This window comes from Phacochoerus africanus, chromosome 14 (assembly GCF_016906955.1).
Source record: "Phacochoerus africanus isolate WHEZ1 chromosome 14, ROS_Pafr_v1, whole genome shotgun sequence".
Taxonomy (NCBI): Eukaryota; Metazoa; Chordata; class Mammalia; order Artiodactyla; family Suidae; genus Phacochoerus; species Phacochoerus africanus.
The window spans coordinates 48,649,545-48,670,840 of NC_062557.1; the positions used below are offsets into that span (position 1 = coordinate 48,649,545).

Below are 21,296 nucleotides of genomic sequence, written 5' to 3' on the forward strand. Positions count from 1 at the left end.
GGCTTGGATCCTGCGTGGCTGTGGCTCTGGCGTAGGCCGGTGGCTACAGCTCTGATTTGGCCCCTAGCCTTGGAACCTCCATATGCCGTGCGTGCGGCCCTGGAAAAGACCAAAAAAAAAAAAAAATCGTATCTATTTAAGGTATACAACTTGATGTTTTAATATATGTATATGTTGTGAAATGATCACCTCAATCAAGCTAATTAACATATTTGTGACCCCACACAGGAACCATTTCCTCCTTCCCTTTTTCCCTTTTCTCTTCCTCCTCTCACTGCTCTTCCACCTCTTCCTTCTTCTTTCTCTCCTTCTCCTTCTTGGTGATAATACCGAAGAGCCACTCTTAGCAAATTTCAAATATGCAACACAGGGGAGATTCCATCATGGCTCAGTGGTTAACGAATCCGACTAGGAACCATGAGGCTGCGGCTTCGATCCCTGGCCATGCTCAGTGGGTTAAGGATCCGGCGTTGCCGTGAGCTGTGGTGTAGGTCGCAGATGGGACTCGGATCTGGTATTGCTGTGGCTGTGGTGTAGGCCGGTGGCTACAGCTCCTATTCGACCCCTGGCTTGGGAACTCCACATGCTGCAGGAGCAGCCTAAGAAAATGGCAAAAAGACAAAAAAAAAAAAAATACAATACAGCAGTGTTAACGGTATTCCTGTACTGTACACTAGGCCTCCGGGAGTTATTCTTTCTGCGTAACTGAAACTTTGTACCTTTTGACAAACAGCACCTCATTCACCAGCCCTCGTCCCACCCTCCGGCAACCACCATTCTCTCTCTGCTTCTGTGAGTTTGACTATTTTATTTTATTGAAATGTAATTGATTTACAATATTTTATTAGTTTTAGGTGTACTATATAGTGATTTGATATTTTTGTCGATTATATTCCATATAAAGTTATTATAAAATATTGGCTGTATTCCTTGTGCTGTGCAGTATATCCTTGTAGCTTATTTTATAGATAGTAATTTACACCTCTTAAACCCCTACTTCGTTTTTTTTTTCTTTTTTGTCTTTTTAGAGCTGTGCCCATGGCATATGGGGGTTCCCAGGCCAGGAGTTGAATCGGATCTGTAGCTGCCGGCCTACACCACTGCCATAGCAATGCCAGATCCCAGCCGCATCTGAGAACTACACACAGCTCATGGCGATGCTGGACCCTTAACCTACTGAGCGAGGCCAGGGATCGAACTTGCGTTCTCATGGATGCTAGTTAGATTCGTTCACTGCTCCTTAATCCTCTACTTCTATTTTGTTCCTTCCCCCTTGCGTCTTCCTATTGATAACCACTAGTTTGTTCTCTGTATCTACAAGTTGTCTTCTTTTTGTTTCGTTCATTCATTTGCTTTATTTTTTAGATTCCACATGTAAGTGAAAATATACAATATTTGTTTTTCTCTGACTTATTTCACTAAGCATTAATACCCTGCAGGTCCAGCTATGTTGTTGAAAACGGCAAAATTTCATTCTCATGATGGCCAAGTAATAATTCCTTTGTATATATACTACTTTTTAAAGATTACAGTTGATTTACAATGTGCCAATTTCTGTTGTACAACAAAGTGACCCAGTCATACATATGTATGTATTCCCTTTCTTATATTATCTTCCATCATGGTCTATCCCAAGAGACTGGACACAGTTCCCTGTGCTATACAGAAGGACCTCATTGCCTATGCAATATAAATGTAATAGTTTGCATCTATTAACCCCAAATTCCCAGTCATCCCACCACCCACCCACCCCTGCCCCACCATGGAGACAAGTCTGTTCTCCATGTTTGTGAGTCTGTTTCAGTGCTGTAGATAGGTTCATTTGTGCCATGCTTTAGATTCCACATATAAATGATTTCATTTGCTATTTGTCTTTCCCTTTGTGACTGACTTCACTTAGTGTGAGAATCTCTAGTTGCATACATGTGGCTGCAAATGGCATTATTTCATTCTTTTTTATGGCTGAGTAGTATTCCATTGTACATATGGACCACCTCTTCTTCTTCTTTTTTTTTTGTCTTTTGTCTTTGTTGTTGTTGTTGTTGTTGTTGTTGCTATTTCTTGGGCCGCTCCCGCGGCATATGGAGGTTCCCAGGCTAGGGGTTGAATCGGAGCTGTAGCCACCGGCCTACGCCAGAGCCACAGCAACGCGGGATCCGAGCCGCGTCTGCAACCTACACCACAGCTCATGGCAACGCCGGATCGTTAACCCACTGAGCAACGGCAGGGACCGATGCTTTGTTGTTGTTGTTGTTGTTGTTGTTGCTATTTCTTGGGCTGCTCCCGTGGCATATGGAGGTTCCCAGGCTAGGGGTTGAATTGGAGCTGTAGCCACCAGCCTACGCCAGAGCCACAGCAACGTGGGATCCGAGCCGCATCTGCAACCTACACCACAGCTCACGGCAACGCCGGATCGTCAACCCACTGAGCAAGGGCAGGGACCGATGCTTTGTTGTTGTTGTTGTTGTTGTTGTTGTTGCTATTTCTTGGGCTGCTCCCGTGGCATATGGAGGTTCCCAGGCTAGGGGTTGAATTGGAGCTGTAGCCTCCGGCCTACGCCAGAGCCACAGCAACGTGGGATCCGAGCCGCATCTGCAACCTACACCACAGCTCACGGCAACGCCGGATCGTTAACCCACTGAGCAAGGGCAGGGACCGAACCCGCAACCTCATGGTTCCTAGTCGGATTCGTTAACCACTGCGCCACGACGGAAACTCCAGGACCACCTCTTCTTAATCCATTCATCTGTCAGTGGACATTTAGGTTGTTTCCATGTCTTGGCTATTGTGAATAGTGCTGTAGTGAACATAAGGGTGCATGTATCTTTTTGAATGAAAGTTTTGTCTGGATATGTGCCCTAGTAGGATTGCTGGATCATATGGTAGTTCTATATTTAGTTTTCTGAGGAACTTCCATACTATTTTCCATGGTGGTTGTGCTAGTTCACATTCCCACCAACAGTGAAGGAGGACTAGCTTTTCTCCACACCTCCACCTGCATTTGCTATTTGTAGACTTGTTAATGATGGCCATTCTGACTGGCATGAGGTGGTACCTCATTGTATTTTTTATTTGCTTTTCTCTAATAATTAGTGATGTTGAGTTTTGTTTTTGTTTCTGTTTTTTTTTGTCTTTTTTCCATTTCTTGGGCCGCTCCGTGGCATATGGAGGTTCCCAGGCTAGGGGTTGAATCGGAGCTGTAGCTGCCAGCCTACGCCAGAGCTACAGCAATGCAGGATCCGAGCCATGTCTGCAACCTACACCATAGCTCCCGGCAACACCGGATCCTTAACCCACTGAGCATGGCCAGGGATCGAAGCCACAACCTCATGGTTCCTAGTCGGATTCGTTATCCACTGCGCCACGATGGGAACTCCTGTTGAGCTTTTTTTTTGTGTGCCTACTGGCCATCTGTATGTCTTCTTTGGAGAAATGTCTGTTTGGTCTTTTGCTCATTTTTTTGATTTGTTGTTGTTGTTGTTGTTGAGTTATATGAGGTGTTTGTATATTTTGGAGATTAAGCCTTTGTCAGTTATACCATATACAACTATTTTATCCCATTCCATAGTTGTCTTTTCATCTTTTTATGGTTTTCTTTGCTGTGCAAAGCTTGTAAGTTTGATTAGGTCTCATTTATTTTCATTTTTATTTCTCTTGTCTTGGGAGACTGGCCTAAGAAAATATTTTTATGATTTATGTCAGAGAATGGTTTGCCCATGTTCTCTTCTAGGAGTTTTATGGTGTCATGTCTTATGTTTAAGTCATTAGGCCATTTTGAGTTTATTTTTGTGCATGATGTGAGGGTGTGTTCTAGTTTCATTGACTTACATGCAGCTGTCCAGTTTTCCCAGCACCACTTGCTGAGAAGACTGCCTTTTTCCCATTTCCCCATGCTACTTCTTTATCCATTTATCTGTTGATGGACACATAGGTGAACATATGGAAGTTGTTTCCATATCTTGGCTATTGTAGATAATGCTGCTATGATCATTGAGGTACATATATATATCTTTTTGGATTAGTATTTTTGTTTTCCTTGGGTGTATATCCGGGGTGAAATCATTGGATCATATATTAGTTCTATTTTTAGTTTTCAAGGAACATCCATACGCTCTTCATAGTGGCTTCATCAGTTTACATACCCATCAACAGTGCAGCAGGATTCCCTTTTCTCCACATCCTCACCAACATTTTTTTTTTTTGGTCTTTTTAAGGCCTGTAGCACATGGAAGTTCCCAGGGGTCAAATTGGAGCTGTAGCTGCTGGCCTCCACCACAGCCACAGCAACACCAGATCTGAGCTGCGTCTGTGACCTACACCATAGCTCATGGCAATGCCAGATCCTTAACCCACTGAGCAAGGCCAGGGATCGAACCCGAGTCCTCATGGATCCTAGTTGGGTTCATTACTACTGAGCCACAATGGAAACTGCTCACCAACATTTGCTACTTGTCATCTTTTTGATAATAGCCATTCTGAGCGATGTGAGGTAATGTATCAGTGTAGTTTTGATTTGCCTTTCTCTGCAAATTAGTGATGTTGAATGTCTTTTCATGTGTCTCTATGTCCCTTTGGGAAAATGTCTATTCAGATCTTCTGAGCATTTTTAAATCAGACAGCTGACATTCCCTTGCATACAGTGCTGTCTCTCTGTCTAAGAAGGAGGGCTGGCTACACAGCTTCTTTCCTCATAAAGTTTTGTATCTCAGTAAAAAAAGGAGGCCCAACTTTCCGCCTTTTTTTTTTTTTTTTTGGCAACACTCGCAGCATGTGAAAATTCCTGGGGATCAAACTTGCACCACAGCAGTGACAGTGCTGAATACTTAACCTACTGAGCTTCCAGGGAACTCCTGCTTTTTCTTATAGAGCCCTGTCACTGAGTTGGAGGAGGAGGGCTAACCCTCCAGCGTTTTCCTTCCTAGCCAGCTGTCTCTCTCTCTCCGAAAAAGAGTGCATGCTGGCTATCCAGCATTTCTCCTCATAGAGTCCTGTCACTGTATAGGCCAAGAAGGCCTGGGTGTTCAGCACAATCTGTTCAGGAAGAATTCTCTCTCTCTTTCTTATTCTTGGAGTGTTGGCCACCTGATATTTCTCCTCAGAGCACCCTGTCATACTTTCTGAGGTGGAACCTGATCACCCAAAGTTTCTCCTCAGAGAGCGGTCTCTCTCTCTGAGGTGGAGGGCCAGTGAACAGATATTTCCCCTCAAAGAATGCTGACTCTCTGTATGAAGTAAAAAACTGGCTATGAGGTATGATTCCCTGTGGAGAACTCTCTACCTATAAGGTTAAAACCACCCATTTGGCATTTCTCCTCAGAGGGTGCTGTCTTTTCTTCCTAAAATGAGGGCTGGCCATGCAGCATTTATTCACACATGTTTCTGTGATGGAAAGAACACCGGCTTCTTGCATTTCTCCTGATAGACCTCTGTTTCTTTGTATGAGCTGGAGGAATGGCCATTTGGACATTTCTCCTCATGGAGGGCTGCCTTTCTGTTTGATAAGGCATACTGACCAACAAACAATTGTGGTCTGTCAGACCTGTCTATGTTTTGAAGTAGGAGGGAGAGCTGCCAACATAGAGAGCTGCTCCCTATATGAAAAATAGAGCTGGACATCTGTATTTTTTTCTCACAGCACTTTGCCTCTGTCTGGAGAAGAAGATGGGCCATTGGATTTCTCCTCATAAAGCAACATTTGACTTTCTGAGGTAGAGGGCTGGTAATCTGGCATTTTGCCTGAGAGGGTGGTCTCTCTGTATGAGGTACTGAAACAGCTCCTGTGTATTTCTCGGCCCAGAGCTGTGTCTCTCTGACTGAAAAATTAAGCTGACCATACAGAATTTTAACTCAGAGAACTCTCTCTGTCTGAAGAAGAGGGCTTGTTGTGGAGCCTTCTTCTAGTCTTCTCCTAGAGTGCGGTCTTTAACCGAGGGGAGGTCTGCCCTCCTACTTTTTTCTCAGAAAGCTGTTTCTCTGGATGAGCCAGAATGCTGGTCGCTGGGCATTTCTCTTCATAGAAGGCAGTCTTTCAACTTGATGAAACCAACAGACCATCATGAATTGATTTCTGTCAGCCTAAGCTATCGTTGAAGGAGGTGGGCTGAGACTCAGGCATTTCACCTCATCAACAGGTATCTCCTTGTGTGAAAAAGAGAGCTTGGCATCATGTTTATTTTCTCGGAGAGCTTATTCTCACTCCAGGGAAGAAGACAGGCGATGTGGCATTTCTCCTCATAAAGCCCTGGCTCCCTTTCTGAGAGAGAGGATTGCCCACCTGGTGTTCCTCCTCAGAGTGCATTCTTTCTGTCTGAGGTAAGGAAATGGCCATCGTTTACCTCTCTTCATAGAGCTTTGTGTCACTACCAGAAAGGTAAGCTGTCCATCTTGAATTTCTCTTCATAGAGTTCTGTCACTTTATGAGAGAGAGGGCTGGCTGCATAGTCTGTTCCCTCCTGGAGAGCTCTCTTTGATTGAGGGGAGGTTCCTGCCTTTCTCCCCAGGAACCTCTGTGAGCAAGAGGGCTGGTCATTGGCTATTTGTCATCATAGAGCGCTGCCTGTTTGCTAAAGCATTCCGACAAACAAGGATTTGTGCTCTATCAGTGCTGCCTTTGAGCTGAAAAAGGAAGTTTGAAAGGAGTTCCCACTGCGGCACAGTGGGTTATGATCTGGCTTGTCTCTGGTTCAGTCTGTAGCCCAGCACAGTGGGCTAAGGATCCAGCATTGCTGCAGCTGTGACATAGCTCCAGTTTGGATTCAATCCCTGGCCTGGGAGCGTCCATGTAACTTGTGTGCAGCTGTTAAAGGAAAAAAAAAAAAAAAGAGGTTTGAGCCTCTGACATTTCGACTTATAGGGAGCTGTCTAACACTAAAAAAAAGTACCAGACATCTTTTACACCTTGCACAACACTTTATATGAAGAAGAAAGTTGGCCACTGGATTTCTCCTCCTAAAGCACTGAATGCCTTTCTAAGGTAGAGTATTGGCAGTCTGGCGTTTATCCTCAGAGCGCATTTTTACTGTCCGAAGTGAAGAACTGGCTGTCAGGCACTTACAGCACAAAGCTGTGTGTCTTTGACTGAAAAATGAAAAATGGATGGAATGTCCATACCGTCCTTTCTGCTCCGAGAGCACTGTCTCTATCTGAAAAAGAAGGGAGGCTTGTGGAACATGTATTCTCCTAGAAAGCTACCTTTGATGAAAGGGGAAATAGCTCCTTCTCCCTTCTCCTCAGAGATCTCAGATACTCTGGATGACCCAGGGGGGTGTCCACTGGGCATTTTTCCTCATGAAATAGGGTCTTGTTCATTGAAAAAACATACTAGGGAGTTCCCGTCGTGGTGCAGTGGTTAACGAATCCGACTAGGAACCATGAGGTTGCGGGTTCGATCCCTGGCCTCGTTCAGTGGGTTAAGGATCCGGCGTTGCCATGAGCTGTGGTGTAGGTTGCAGACGCGGCTCGGATCCCACGTTGCTGTGGCTGTGGCGTAGGCCGGTGGCTGCAGCTCTGATTGGGACCCCTAGCCTGGGAACCTGCATATGCCGAGGGAAGTGGCCCTAGAAAAGACAACAAACAAACAAACAAAAAGACATAGACATCACGATTTTGTTTTCTGTCTGCACCCTTTATCTGTGGAAGGAGGCCTGCTGAGCCTCTGGTGTATGACCTTAGAGAGAGCTGTCTCCCGGTGAGAAAAAGAAAGCTGGGCATCGCATTATTCTGTCAGACAGTTTGTTCTTGGTCTGAGGAAGTAGAGAGGCAAGTTGATGCTTCTCAGAAAGTGCTGGCTCCCTTTCTGAGGTAGAGTACTGGCAACATGGCATTTCTCCTGAGAGTACATTTTCCTTATCTAAGGTGAAGAATTGGCTATCTGGCACTTCTAGGAACAGAGCTGTGTGTCTCTGATTGCAAACTGAGCTGGGCATCCTGAATTATACCTCCATGCGCACTGTCTCTCAGAAGAACAGGGTTGGCTGTGGCATCTGTCTTCTCCTAGGGAGTTACCTTTAATGAAGGGGAAGGTCAGCCACTCTTGTCTTTCTACTAGAAGAGCCTAGTTTCTCTGGAAGACCAAGAAGCCTGTCCATAGGGCATTTTTTTTACTTATGGAAGGTAATCTTCCTCTTTGAGAAGACTTATCTACCATCAAGAATTTTTTTTTTGTCAGCACTGTCTGCATGTTGAAGAAGGTGAGCTGTGCCTCCGACAGTTTCACCTTGCATACAGCGGTCTTTCTGTGTGCAAAAGGGGGTTGGACATCAAGTTTTTCACCTCAGACAGCTTGTTCTCAGTTTGAAGAAGAAGACCGGCCATTTGGGTTTTCTCCTCTTAAATCGCCATGTCCCTTTCTGAGGAAGATGGTTCCCAACTGGTCATTTCTTCTCAGAGTGTGTTTTCTCTGTCTGAGGTAAGGTAGCAGCCGTAGTGCATGTTTCATAGAGCTCTTTGTGGGTATCTGAAAAATGAGCTGTTGGTACCAACTTTCTCCTCAGAGGGCTCCCTCTGTCTGAAGAAGAGGGATCCTGCCAGTGTGTCTCCTCCTAGAAGCAGTCTTTGACAGAGAGGAGGTCTGCCCTCCTGTCTTTTTACCTCAGGAAGCTCTGTTTCTCTGGATGAGCCAGAGGACTTGTCATTTGTTTTCTTGGAGGTCCTCCTTTTTCCTTGCTAAAGCATTCCGACCAACAAAACTTTGTGCTCTCTCAACGCTGTCTTTGTATGGATGAGGTTGGAGCCAGGAGCAGTTTACCTGGTGGTGAGCTGTCTCCTTCTCTGAGAAAAAGAGCTGTACATGTGTCTTCACTTCTCAGAACACTTTGTCCTTGTCTATAAAGACTGTTGGACACTGGGTTTCTCCTCATGGAGTGCTGACTCCCTTTGGAGGGAAAGGGCTGGCACTCTGTCATTTCTCCTCAGAGTGCACTCTCTCCATCTGAGGTGAAGAACTGGCCATCAGGCACTTGTTGGCATAGAGCTGCGTGTCTCTGACTGAAAAATGAGCTATCCATGCTGAATTTTTCCTCAGACAGCCCTGTCTCTCTGTGAAGAAGAGGGCTGGCTGTGGAGCCTGTCTCTTCCTGGAGAGCTGCTTTAGATGTTAGGGGGAGATATACCTCTCCTGCCTTTCCTCTCAGAGAGCTCTATTTCTCTGGATGACCAGGAAGGCTATCCATAGGGCACTTTTCCTCATGGAAGGTATTCTTTCTCCCCGAGAAGAACTATCTACTTCAAGAATTTGTTTTTTTGTTAGCATGGTCCACATGTGGCAGGAGGTGAGCTGCTCCTCTGGCAGTTCACCTTATACAAAGCTGTCTCTTTGTGTGCCAAAGAGAGTTGGGTATCGCATTTTTTTTATGTCAGAGTTTGTTCTCAGTCAGAAGAAGAATAGGACAGGCGACTCAGGGCTTCTTCTCATAAAAGGCTGTCTCCCTTTCTGAGGGAGACGATTCCTAATCAGTTATTTTTCCTCAGAGTGTGTTTTCTCTATCTGAGGTAAGACAGCAGCCATTGTACACATATCATAGAGCTGTTTGTGTGTTTCTCAAAAATGAGCTGTTGATTCCAACTTTCTCCTCAGAGATGGCTCCCTCTGTCTGAAGGTGAGGGCTGCCTAGGGCTGCCTGTGAGTCTGTCTCCTATTAGCTAACACTCTTTGACAGAGGAAAAGTGTGCCCTCTAGTCTTCTTTATTCAGAAAACTGTGTATCCCTGGGTAAGCCGGAGGGCTAGGCATTGGCCATTTGTTTTCTCGGAGGGCCTCTTTTTCTTTGCTAAAGCTGACAAACAATACTTTGTGTTCTCTCAGTACTGTCTTTGTGTGGAAAGGCTAGGATGGAACCAGGAGCAGTTCACCTGATGGAGGGCTGTGTATCTGACAATGAGAGCTGTACATGTATCTTTAAATCTCAGAGCATGAGTCTTTGTCGATAAGACCATTGGGAACTGGGCCTCTCCTCATAAGGAGATGATGTTTCTTCTGAGGTAAAGAAATAGCACTCTGGGATTAATCCTCAGAAGGCATTATCTCTAGCTGAGGTGCAGAAAATGTCCTCATTGTGCTGTTTGTCCTGACTGAAAAGTGAGCTGTTCATGCTGCATTTGTTGCAAGAGAGTCCTGTCTCTCTGTGAAGAAGCAGTCTGTCTGAAGAAGAATCGGGCACTTGGGGTTTTCACCTCATAGGTGGTGATTGGCTTTCTCAGGGAGTGTGCCAGCAGTCTGGCTTTCCTGGTCAGAATGCATTCAGTCTCGCTGAGGTGCAAAAATCGTGATCAAGCACTTGTTATCTCAGAGAAATTTGTCTCTGACTGAAAAATGAGCCGTCCAGGAAAAATTCTGGTCAGAGAGTCCTGTCTCTCTGTGAAAAAGAGGGCTGTCTGAAAAAGATTCAGGCCTGTGAGGGTTTTTGCTCACAGGTGCTGACTGGCATCCTGAGGGAGCATACCCGCAATCTGGTTTTCTTGCTCAGAGTGCGTTCTATCTGTCGGAGGTGAAAAAACGGCCATCTGGCATTTGTTGGCAGGCAGCTGTGTGTCTCTTAGTAAAAAGCGAGCTGTCCACCCTGAATTTCTCCTCAGAGAGGTCTATCTCTCTGTGAAAAAGAAGGCTGTGTGAAAAAGATACAGGCCCTTGAGGATTTCTCCTCATAGGCACTTACCAGCCTTCTTAGGGAGCCTGCTGGCAAGCTGGATTTCCTGCTCCGAGTGCTTTCTCCCTGTCCGAAGCCAAGGACTGGCCATCCGGCAGTTCTCAGAAGGCAGTTGAGTGTCTCTGAGTGAGAAGCGGACTGTCCACCCTGAATTTCTCCTCAGCGAGGTGTGTCTCTCTGTGAAAAACAGGGCTGTCTGAGGAAGGAGGCAGGCCCTCAGGGGCTTCTCCTCAGTGGTGCTGACTAGCTTTCTGAGGCAGCATGCCGGCAATCTGAGATTCCTGCATAGCGTGTCCTTCTCTGGATCACATAAAGAAATCTGTACCAGACATTGTCCACAGAGTGCTGTTTGTCTTTGATTGAATAGAGAGCTGTCCACACTGAATTTCTCCTCTGAGAGTTCTGCCTCTCTGTCAAAAAGAGGGCTGTCTGAATATGATTCAGGCCCTTGAGGATTTCTCCTCATAGGTGCTGACTGGCATTCTGAGGGAGCATACTAGCAATATGATTTCCCTGCTCAGAGTGCCCTCTGTCTATTGGAGGTGTAGAACTGGCTCTTCGGCAGTGGTTGCCAGGCAGTTGTGTGTCTCTGGGTGAGAAGCAAGCTGTCCACCCTGAATTTCTCCCCAGAGAGGTCCATCTCTGTGAAAAATCGAGCTGTCTGAAGAAGAAGTCAGGCCCTTGGGGATTTCTCCTCAAAAGTGCTGACTGGCATTCTAAGGGAGCTTGCGGGCAATCTGGGTTTCCTGCTCAGTGTGCGTTGTCCTGTGTCTGAGGCAAGGAACTGGCCGTGTAGCTGGTGTTGGCATTGAGTTGTGTGCCTTTTAGTGAGACTGAGCTGTACATACTGAATTTCTCCTCTGAGAGCCGTGTCTGTCTCTGAAAGAGTGCTGTCTGAAAAAGAAGGCATACCCAAGAGGATTTCTCCCCAGAGGTGCTGACCGGCATTCTGAGGGATCCTGCCGGCAATCAGGGTTTCCTGCTCAGATTGCATTCCCTGGGCCAGAGGCAACGAACCTGCCATGAGGCAGGTGTTGGCATCGAGTTGTGTGTCTCTTCGTGAGACTCGAGCTGTCCACAATGAATTTCTCCTCAGAGAGCCATGTCTCTCTGTGTGAAAGAGAGCTCTTTGAAAAAGGATTCAGGCCCATGAGGATTTCTTCTTCTAGGTGCAGACAGGCATTCTCGGGAAGCCTGTGTGCAATCTGGGCTTCCTGCTCAGAGTGCTTTCTCCCTGTCCGAGGTAAAGGCCCAGACACCTGGCAGTTGTCTGCAGGCAGTTGTGTGTTTCTGAGTGAAAAGTGAGCTGTCCACTCTGATTTTCTCCTCAGAGAGGTGTGTCTGTCTGTGAAAAAGAGCTCTGTCTGAAGAAGGAGACAGGCCCTCTGTGGATTCTCCATCTTGGTGCTGAGTAGCCTTCTGAGGCAGCGTGCTGGCAATCTGAGGTGTCTTCTCAGCGTGCACTGTCTGTCTGCGGCTGACGTGAAGATCTCTGCAGGAGGCAATGTCCAGAGAGTGCTGTTTCTCTCTGATTGAAAATGAGCTGTCCATCCTGAATTTCTCCACAGAGAGCCCTGTCTCTGTGCGAGAAAGAGAGTTGTCTGAAGAAGAAGTCAAGCCCTTGGGGATTTCTCCTCAAAGGTGCTGACTGGCATTCTGAGGGAGTCTGTCGGCAATCTGGGTTTCTTGCTCAGAGGACATTCCCTGTGTCCAAGGCAAAGACCTGGCCTTGAGGCGGTTGTTGGCCTCAAGTTGTGTGTCTCTTCGTGAGACCTGAGCTGTCCACCTGAGTTTCTCCTCAGAGAGCCGTGTCTTTCTGTGAGAGAGAGAGGTCTCTGAAAAGGCCATCAGGACTACGAGGATTTCTCCCCAGAAGTGCTGATCGTTATTCTCAGGGTGCCTGCCAGCAATCTGGGTTTCTTGCTCAGAGGGCTTTCTCTCTGTACGAGGTGAAGGATCTGACACGTGGCAGTTGTTGGCAGGCTGGTGTGTGTCTCTGAGTGAAAAGCGAGCTGTGCACCCTGAATTTCTCCCCAGAGAGGTCTGTTTCTCTGTGCAAAAGCTAGATGTCTGAAGAAGAAGTCAGCGCTTGTGGATTTCTCCTCATAGGTGGTGACTGGCATTCTGAGGGAGTCTGCTGCTAATCTGAGTTTCCTGCTCAGATTGCATTCCGTGTGTCTTTGGCAAGGAACCTGCCATGTGGCAGGTGTTGGCACTGAGTTGTGTGTCTCTTACTGAGACTCGAGCTGCCCACACTGAATTTCTCCTCAGAGAGCCATGTCTCTCTGTGAGAGAGAAAGCTCTCTGAAAAAGAAATCAGGACCACGAGGATTTCTCCTTAGAAGTGGTGACCATCATTCTCAGGGTGCCTGCCAGCAATCTGGGTTTCCAGCTCAGAGTGCATTCCGTGTGTCAGAGGCAACGAACTGGCCATGAGTTTTTGGCTGAGTAATATTCTATTGTGTACCACATCTTCTTTATCCATTCATCTGTTGTTGGCAACTTAGGTTATTCTCTATTCTTGAGTATTATAAGTAATGCTGCTATTAATGTTGGGCCCATGTATCTTTTAGAATCAGCCTTTTCATTTTTTTTTTGAGTAAATACCCAGGAGTGGATTTGCTGGATCATATGGTAGTTCTATTTTTAATTTTTTGAGGAACCTCGTATTGTTTTCCATAGTGGCTGTACCAGTTTACAGCCGTGCCCGAGAACTCCCTCCTCATTACATCCCTGCCAATACTTGTTACTTGTTGTCTTTCGGGCACTAGCCATCCATTCTGACAGATGAGAGGTGATATCTCATTGAGATTTTGGTTTGCATTTCCCTGATGATTCGTGATGCTGCTCATCTTCTCCTGTGCCTGTTTGCCATCTAGATACCTTCTTTAGAAAACGCCTCCTCAAGTTCTTTTCCTATTTTTTAATCCTTAAATAAATATTGAGTTGTATGAGTTCTCTATATATTTTGGATACTAACTCCTCATCAGACATATCATACAAATGTCTTTTTCCATTCAGCAGGCTGTCTTTTCATTTTGTCGATAGTTTCCTTTATTGTGTGAAAACATTTAAGGTTGATGAAATACCACTTGTTTATTTTTGCTTTTGTTTCCTTGCTTGAGGAAACATAAGATATTGTTCAGACCCATGTCAAAGAGTGTACTACCTCTTCTTTCTTCTGGGAAGTTTATAGTTCAGGTCTTACATCAGGGTCTTTAATCCCTTTTAAGTGTGCTTTTGTGTATGGTATGAGGAAATCTACGAGTTTCATTCTCTTACATGTAACTGTCTGGTTTCCCGAGCACCCCTTACTGAAGAGACTATCTTATCCCCGTTGCATATTGTTGCCTCCTTTGTTAATATGACCATGACCATATGGTCACACAACTTCTGGGTGGGTGAACTGTGGAGATTCAGGTAGAGTGGTGTCCCCAGAGAGGGCATGGAAGTTCCATGTCTCTTCCCATGTACCTTGCTCGGTGGGTCTCTTCCATCTGACTGTTCCCGAGTGTGTCTGTTTAGAATAAGCTTGTAAATGCGCAAGTAAAATGTTTTCCCTGAGTTTTCTGAGCTGCTGTGGCAAATTGATTGAACTCAAAGAATGGGTTGTGGGAATCTCCTGTATACACCTGGTCAGTCAAAAGTGCAAATGAGAACTTGGACTTGTGATTGGCACCTGAAGTGGTGGGGGTGGAGGTGGGAGTGCTGAGCTGTTATCCAGTGGGATCTGACACCATCTCCAGGTAGATAGTGTCAGAATTGAGTTGAAGTGCAGGGTACCCCGATGGCCTAAGAGAATGGCTTAGTGTTGTAGAAAAACACACACGTATCAGAATTGGTGTCGGAATTATAGAACCTAAATAGAGATTGAGTCTCCCAATGACCTCCTCCCCGTGTGCTGCCTCCACCCTCACATCTCGTTGTGAGCATGTGTTGATAAGCTTGAGAGTTTTGTTTTGAGGGAATGAGGAAGAGGTGGGAGGGGAGGAGCCCCAGAAATAAGGGGCAGGAAGGACTTCCCAAGGACAAAGTCTGCCTTCTCTCAGAGAAGAAGAAGGCAGGAAAAAGGCAAGAGAGGCAGTATTACTTTGGAGCCCAAGGAATGAAAATCACCCCAGAGCAAAAGAGAGAAATATCTTGCAGTTCTTACCTGAAGACCAGGGCTGTGTGTAGAGGGACTGTGGGTCAGAACTGAAGCATGGGAGTGGGGTCTGGCAGAGTATCAGGAAAGGCATGGCCTCACCCAGGGTACCTGCAGTAGATGTAGTGCCAGGTTTAGTCTATGAATGGCCTGCAGGCAGCAGGCTCCTTCAAGAAGGAATATGAGTGAATGTGTGTAGGAGAACACAAGAGACCCACTAAGCCATACATGGGTCTCTCTGAATAAGGCTGGGACTGTGGTCTTGTGTCAGGCGAAGCTGAAGGAGGTTTCCTACAAACCTCTCCTATTAGTGTTAGAGAGACCTGACTTATTGCCACGGCTGGTGAGGTTAGGTGGACCTTGGGTTACACGTTCATGTCTTTATTTCATCACAGACATACGAGCTCATTGTGAGCTGGATCTATGCTGTATCCCACATGGGATAATGCCTTGCACATGGTGAAGGGAATCCCCAATCTCTACCTTAATGCACTTTCCAAAATTATCCCCATGCCAACCTCCGGAAGACTTTCCCTAAGAGGAGTCTTCCCAGAGCCCCATGCATGTCCTTGTTCCTCAGGCTGTAGATGAAAGGGTTCATCATGGGGGTCACCACCGCGTACATGACTGTGGCCACTGAGTCCTTCATGGAGTAGGTGTGGAGGGGCTGCAGATAGACCATGCAGAGCGTCCCGTAGAAGAGGGAGACCACAGCCAGATGGGAGGCACAGGTGGAGAAGGCTTTGTATTTGCTCGAGGCTGAGGGTATTTGGAGGATGGCTCTGACAATCCGGACATAGGACGTGATCATGAACCCGAAGGGGGTGAGGAAGATGAAGGCTCCTGTGGCAATCAGCACTGTGTGATTGACCTGGGTGTCGGAACAGGCCAGCCTCAGCAGGACATACATCTCACAGAAGATGTAGTGGATCTTCCGGGACCCACAGAAGGTCACCCTGGTCATGAGGAGGGTGTGGATGAGGCCGTAGAGGACAGAGAGTGCCCAACACAAGGCGAGGAGTGAAACGCAGAGCCGAGGGCTCATGACGGTGACATAGTGGAGGGGTTGGCAGATGGCCACATAGCGGTCATATGCCATTGTGGCCAGGATGAGGTTGTCCAGGGCGACCAAGGAGACCAGGAAGTAGAGCTGTGTCAGACACCCTGCATATGAGATAGCTTTGTTCTGGGACTGAAGGTTCACCAGCATCTTGGGGATGGTGTTGGTGACGAAGAAGAGGTCAGTGAGGGAGAGGTTGGCCAGGAAGAAGTACATGGGGGTGTGCAGACGGGAGTCAGAGCCGATGGCCAGGATGATGAGCATATTTCCCACCACCGTGACCAGGTACATGGACAGGAACACCCAAAACAGGACCCTCTGCTGCCCAGGACTCTCTGAGATCCCCAGGAGTAGGAACTCGGAGACCCTGCTGTGATTGCTTCCATCCATTTTTCCAACTTACCGCAATACCACCAACCGGTGTTTACCTGTGTGCCTTTAAGTGAATAAGAGCATTCAAATAAGCATTTCAGCTGTTTCTTGTCATTAACAATATCCTAGGCTACATTTTATACTATTTTTGGTATAAGAGTTAGTGTAGTAATAGACACAAAACAGAACATGGAAATCTTCATGCACTTTAGTCATTCCAGAAAGTTCTAATCTAGCATACTCAATATTTTTGGAATTGCGCTTATGTTTTATTTTAAATCACCCCCTATTACAACTTACCTAAGGGCTTACAGCTTAGTGTGTTGTGATATCATATAGGTTTCAATGATATTTAAAATAGATGTCTGCACTGTGAGAAGCTGATGTTATACAATGGACGAGGGGAAAAGTGAACATATTGGAACGGAAATGGAAAAACTCTCCTGATTTGCTGATAGGATTATCCATGTGGGAACCTGAAAACAATCAACTGCAATGCTCCCAGAGATAAAAAGGGGATTTCAAAAAACTCGAAATAAAGTCTGGGCTCTCTGACACGTTCTAGCTGAGAAGCCTCTGGTAAGTTACCTTGCTCTTTATGACTCCATTACTTCGTGTGAACCATAGGCTGTTGTATTTAAAGAATTAAATATGGGTCAGTGTGGTTGGGGTGAAGAGGAGGGTGGTGAGATATGGGCTTGTCGTGTAAGCAGGTCCTTCAGAGCCTTGTTAAGATGGAAAAATTTTCCTCAAGTGCAGTAAAGAGCCTTGAAAGGTTTAAGCACAAGAGGGTGTCTCTATGCAGCAACTATCCTTCTGTTTGTACTTTGCTCATGATATTTTAATAATTAGGTGTGTCTTTTCACTTTTAATCCAATGACTTTTCAGTGCCTGCTGCATGAACAGCTCTGGTAATGTTGAAATGCATTTCCACTCCCAGTTTATACTGAAATCGATTTGCAGTTGTTGCATTTAGCCTTTTGTAGTCATAGTTATAAATGAGGTTTATCTGTAGTTTCTTTTTTTATGTGCCATCTTTATCACTTTTTGATATGATGTGTTTGCATTATCTTCCATCTTAAACTTAGATTCGCTTATTGTCAATTTCTGCCGTTTGGAATTTGTTGAAACTTCTTCAACAGTTTAAGATGCACTTTTTAAAAAAAGTCGCATGGGTAGCCTTTAATACGTTGCTATCTGTTGATTCTAAGCAATACATTCCAGTGTAACTAATTCCAGCGATAAAGAACAATTTTAATTGAAAAAAGTGAATGTCCACATATCAGTGATATCATATGGTATTTGTCTTTCTCTTTGTGACGCACTTCACTTAGTGTGAGAGAACAGACCTGTGTTTGCCGGGGGCAGGGGAGATAGATGGGAATGGACAGGGTGTTTGGGGTTGGTAGATGAACACTATTACATTTAGAACGGAGAAGTAATGGAGTCCTCCTGTACAGCATAGGGAACTGTGTCCAGTCTCTTGGGTTAGAACATGATGGAAGGTAGTATAAAAGACAGGATGTGTATATGTATGTATATGTGGCTGGGTCACTTTGGTGTACAGTGGAAGTTGAGAGACCACTGGAAATCTAATATACTTTAATGAAATTTTTTAAAAAGTAAATGTCACCCCAAATTCTGCCATGTGACCCCTATTAACATTTTGGTGAGCATACGTTCTTTTCTTTCAGTCGTCTTTATTCGCTCAACAGTGTGATAGAGAGCTCTCTAAATGTCAGCATTGTAATTTATTACCTGCTTTTTTTCCTCTTGAATAACATATTTCTATCTGCATAATATTTTCTTTAATCTTCAAGAACTTTTATCCGGTTCTGTTTGGGAATTACATTGAATTCCACTACACGGAAATAGATAAAAGCTCTTCACATTTCGATGTTTGTATTATTTGAGATCTGAAGGATGTTTCTCCTTTATTAATTTCTCTGACTTAGAATGTCTTTTCCAGTCTAAAATCTATGTCTGCCCTCATTTCATAAGAATCTTCATTTTTTTCTTTATTTTTCCTGCACTATTTCTTGGGATTTATAGTATATATTGAAGAATCATTAGCATTTCCTACCCATGAGCCCATAGTAAACCCCAAGCTGCCTCTTTGCAAATGACGCAACAGTTTTAACTAGTGTTTTGAGCAGACTAGATAGACTCAAAGGGGTACTGTTGCAAGTATTCACGTGAATAATCCTTTCATGCACAAGACGTTTGTTATCGAAGAAGACAAAACCTACAATAAATTTCTTCATGGTATTAATGGGAGGAGGACGTTGTACCTTTCAAAAGTGTATGCTCCTCTGTCATGAAATTTTGCTTTTGAGTGCAAAATAAGATTATGAATTTTAAAAATGTAATGGATTTGGTGTTTGACTTTTGTCATGACAGTATGAGGAGCTCACTGACCCATTCCCTAGTGGCACTTTGGTGGAAGGACTTTAAAGCTGTGGAAGTGGTCCTGAGGGTAAAGATGAAGTGCAAAACATCTACTGAAGAACATCTTTGAAGATTTCGCAGGAAATGTTGAACGTGAGAGGATGGGAAAACATATAACCTGCAAATAGTAGCCATTGAAACCCTAGGCTGTCTGTACATTAGTTTTAAATATCAAAGTAGATTTAGGGATGAAAAATAGGCTTCAATTAGAAATGTTACTAGAGATAAGGGGGGCATTTTATCATGAGAAAAGGGTAGATTGATCAGCAAAGTAAAAGAATTAGAAACACATATGCACCAAAATAGACAAGGCAAAAAAGGAGAAATATATAATTGAAAGCGAATAGGTGGAGAATTCAACATCACACTTTCCATAGTGGATAGAACAACTAGGCAGAAGATCAACAAGGCAACAGACGACTTGAACAACACCATAAATCAACCGTATCTAATCAACACTCTGGCCAACAACGAGAACAAGATTTTTTCCAAGTGCCATTGAAAGCTTTTCCAGGATAGATCTCCAGAGTGGCCAAAACAACCTTGACAAAAAACCAATCTAACCGGGGAACTCCCATGTCCCAAGTTTAGGACTTACTACCAAGCAACAGAAATGAAGACAATGTGGTACCAGCACAAAGATAAACCTGTAGATCGATGGAGTAGAATGAGAGTCTGTAAACAAATGCCTGTGTCTGTGGTTGGCTGATTTTCAACAAGTATGCCAAGATCACCTGTGGGAAAGATTCACCCAATAGTGTTGGGACCCCAGGATAGCCACCTACCAAAGGCAGACCCTTAACTCACATAATACGCAAAAATGAGTATGAAATGGATCAAAGATTTAAATGTGGGAGCCAAAGGTATAAAACTCATAGAAGAAAACATAGGACAGCCTTCATGATGTTGAATTTGGTGAAGGAATCTCAGCTCTGGCACCGTAAGCATAAGCAACAAAAGAAAAAAAAAAACTCATTCATAAGAATGGCATTGATCACAGACAACACAATGAAAAATTATGTTCCCCTGTTGAAACATCATAAATAAAATAACTAAACACAACAAAAAAGTGACAAAAGAGAAAAATACTTGCCGTTGTGTGGTAGACAAAGGCTTAGTAGTCCCAATAAAGACCTCGTATAAACTGATAATGAAATTATCACCACCCCCCACTGTGGGAAAATAGCAGCGGACACAAACATGCAATTCATAAAAGAAGAAAGTCCAGGTCAACAAAAACATGCACAAACATATAGCTTCACTACTGATAAAAAGGTGGGGGGAACAGGCAGTTTTATATCTGATGAAAGGAAATAACTGGGTACAAGAGGGAAACTTGACATTCCATGTTATAAGCTCTTAAAAAGGATGTCACTCTGAGCATTCCCAGTTTTAAGGATTTATCTTAAAGTATAATCAGACAGAAGCATACATATGTGTGTTTATCTCTGATAGTACGTACGTGAAGCTTCGAGTTGAAGAGGCTGCTTGTCTGTTGGAAAAGCAAGGAGTTTCAGTGACAGGAGGGACCTGATGGGCTCGTCCCAAGATCCCCAAATTGACCTGAGAATGAAAAAGTGCATCATGGTGACAGACTTAGTGACCCCGACCGTGAACACACCTGGCCACCCCTGTTCCTGCGATGGAGTCAAAGGTCTTTCCCTTCCTCAGACCTTATCAGAAATGACCTCTTTTCACAGTCCGTTGCCCGGATTCAGGACCCTCTGGGGCATCTGCCTGACAGGAGGGAGGCAGGCATGAGGACTGGGAAAAGTCAGAGGAAGCCCGAGGAGTCTCTACCCCTGCCCTAGCCCTCAAGACAGTAGTTTCCCACACTTTAATGTGCATTGGCAGTCACCTGTGCTGCTTGAAAATGAAAAGTCTGTTTTCTGACCCCTTTCCTTGAAATACTGGCTCTGTTTTGGGAACAAAGCCCTTTTTGAAAGCACTTGGTAGTTCTGATTATACACTTTGGGAAATGCTGTTTTTTGTTTGTAAGAGTGAGTGGGTTCTGAAAATGTATGTGGTCAGCTGGTTTTAGAGACACAAACCCCTCCGCAGTGTGGCTGGGTGGAGAGGGGAGATGGTGTGGAGGCAGCATGGAGAAAAGGGGTCCAAACTCAGCATTAGAAAACTGTCCTTTTGCACCTGCTGTGCTGCTGTCTAGCTGAAGGACCCTGAGGAGGGCATGCAACCTCCTTGAGCTCTTCATTTCACCTGAAAAGGCTTTCTTACCTTTTTGAGAATCATGTGCAGCAGGGCTTGTGACAGCACTTTGGAAAGTATAGAGTGCTAACAAGATTGGAGGGATTGCTAATTACCTGCAAGTACTAAGGAGTTGGATTATATGCAGTTTATCAGTGAGTATGGTTTTGAGAGAGGGCGAGAGAGAGTAAATGGAGAGAAGATAAGAAAGGGGACAGAGAGAGAGAGAGAGGGAGGGAGAGAGAGAGGGAAAATATGAGTATTTCTGAAATGTGCAGACCCTACCCACTGTTCCGTGGTGGTCTCTGGGTTGCCTGTTTCTGTTGCTTCTACTTTCCTTCTACACAGGATGAAAATTCCGTCAAGACATATAGGGCCCTAAGGCATTGTTTCTGCATGGACCTTGGTGATTCATCCCAGCTTCT

At 45.0% G+C, this 21,296-nt stretch overlaps 1 protein-coding gene across 1 annotated transcript; it reads right to left on the reverse strand.

The window, feature by feature from the left end:
* Positions 1-15,284: 15,284 nt before the first annotated feature.
* LOC125114642 (olfactory receptor 1D2) lies at positions 15,285-16,266 on the reverse strand. The gene has a single exon (XM_047758034.1). It carries the CDS (start codon positions 16,234-16,236, stop codon positions 15,289-15,291), a length of 948 nt encoding a protein of 315 aa, XP_047613990.1. The 5' UTR covers positions 16,237-16,266; the 3' UTR covers positions 15,285-15,288.
* Between the last annotated feature and the right edge of the window lie 5,030 nt (positions 16,267-21,296).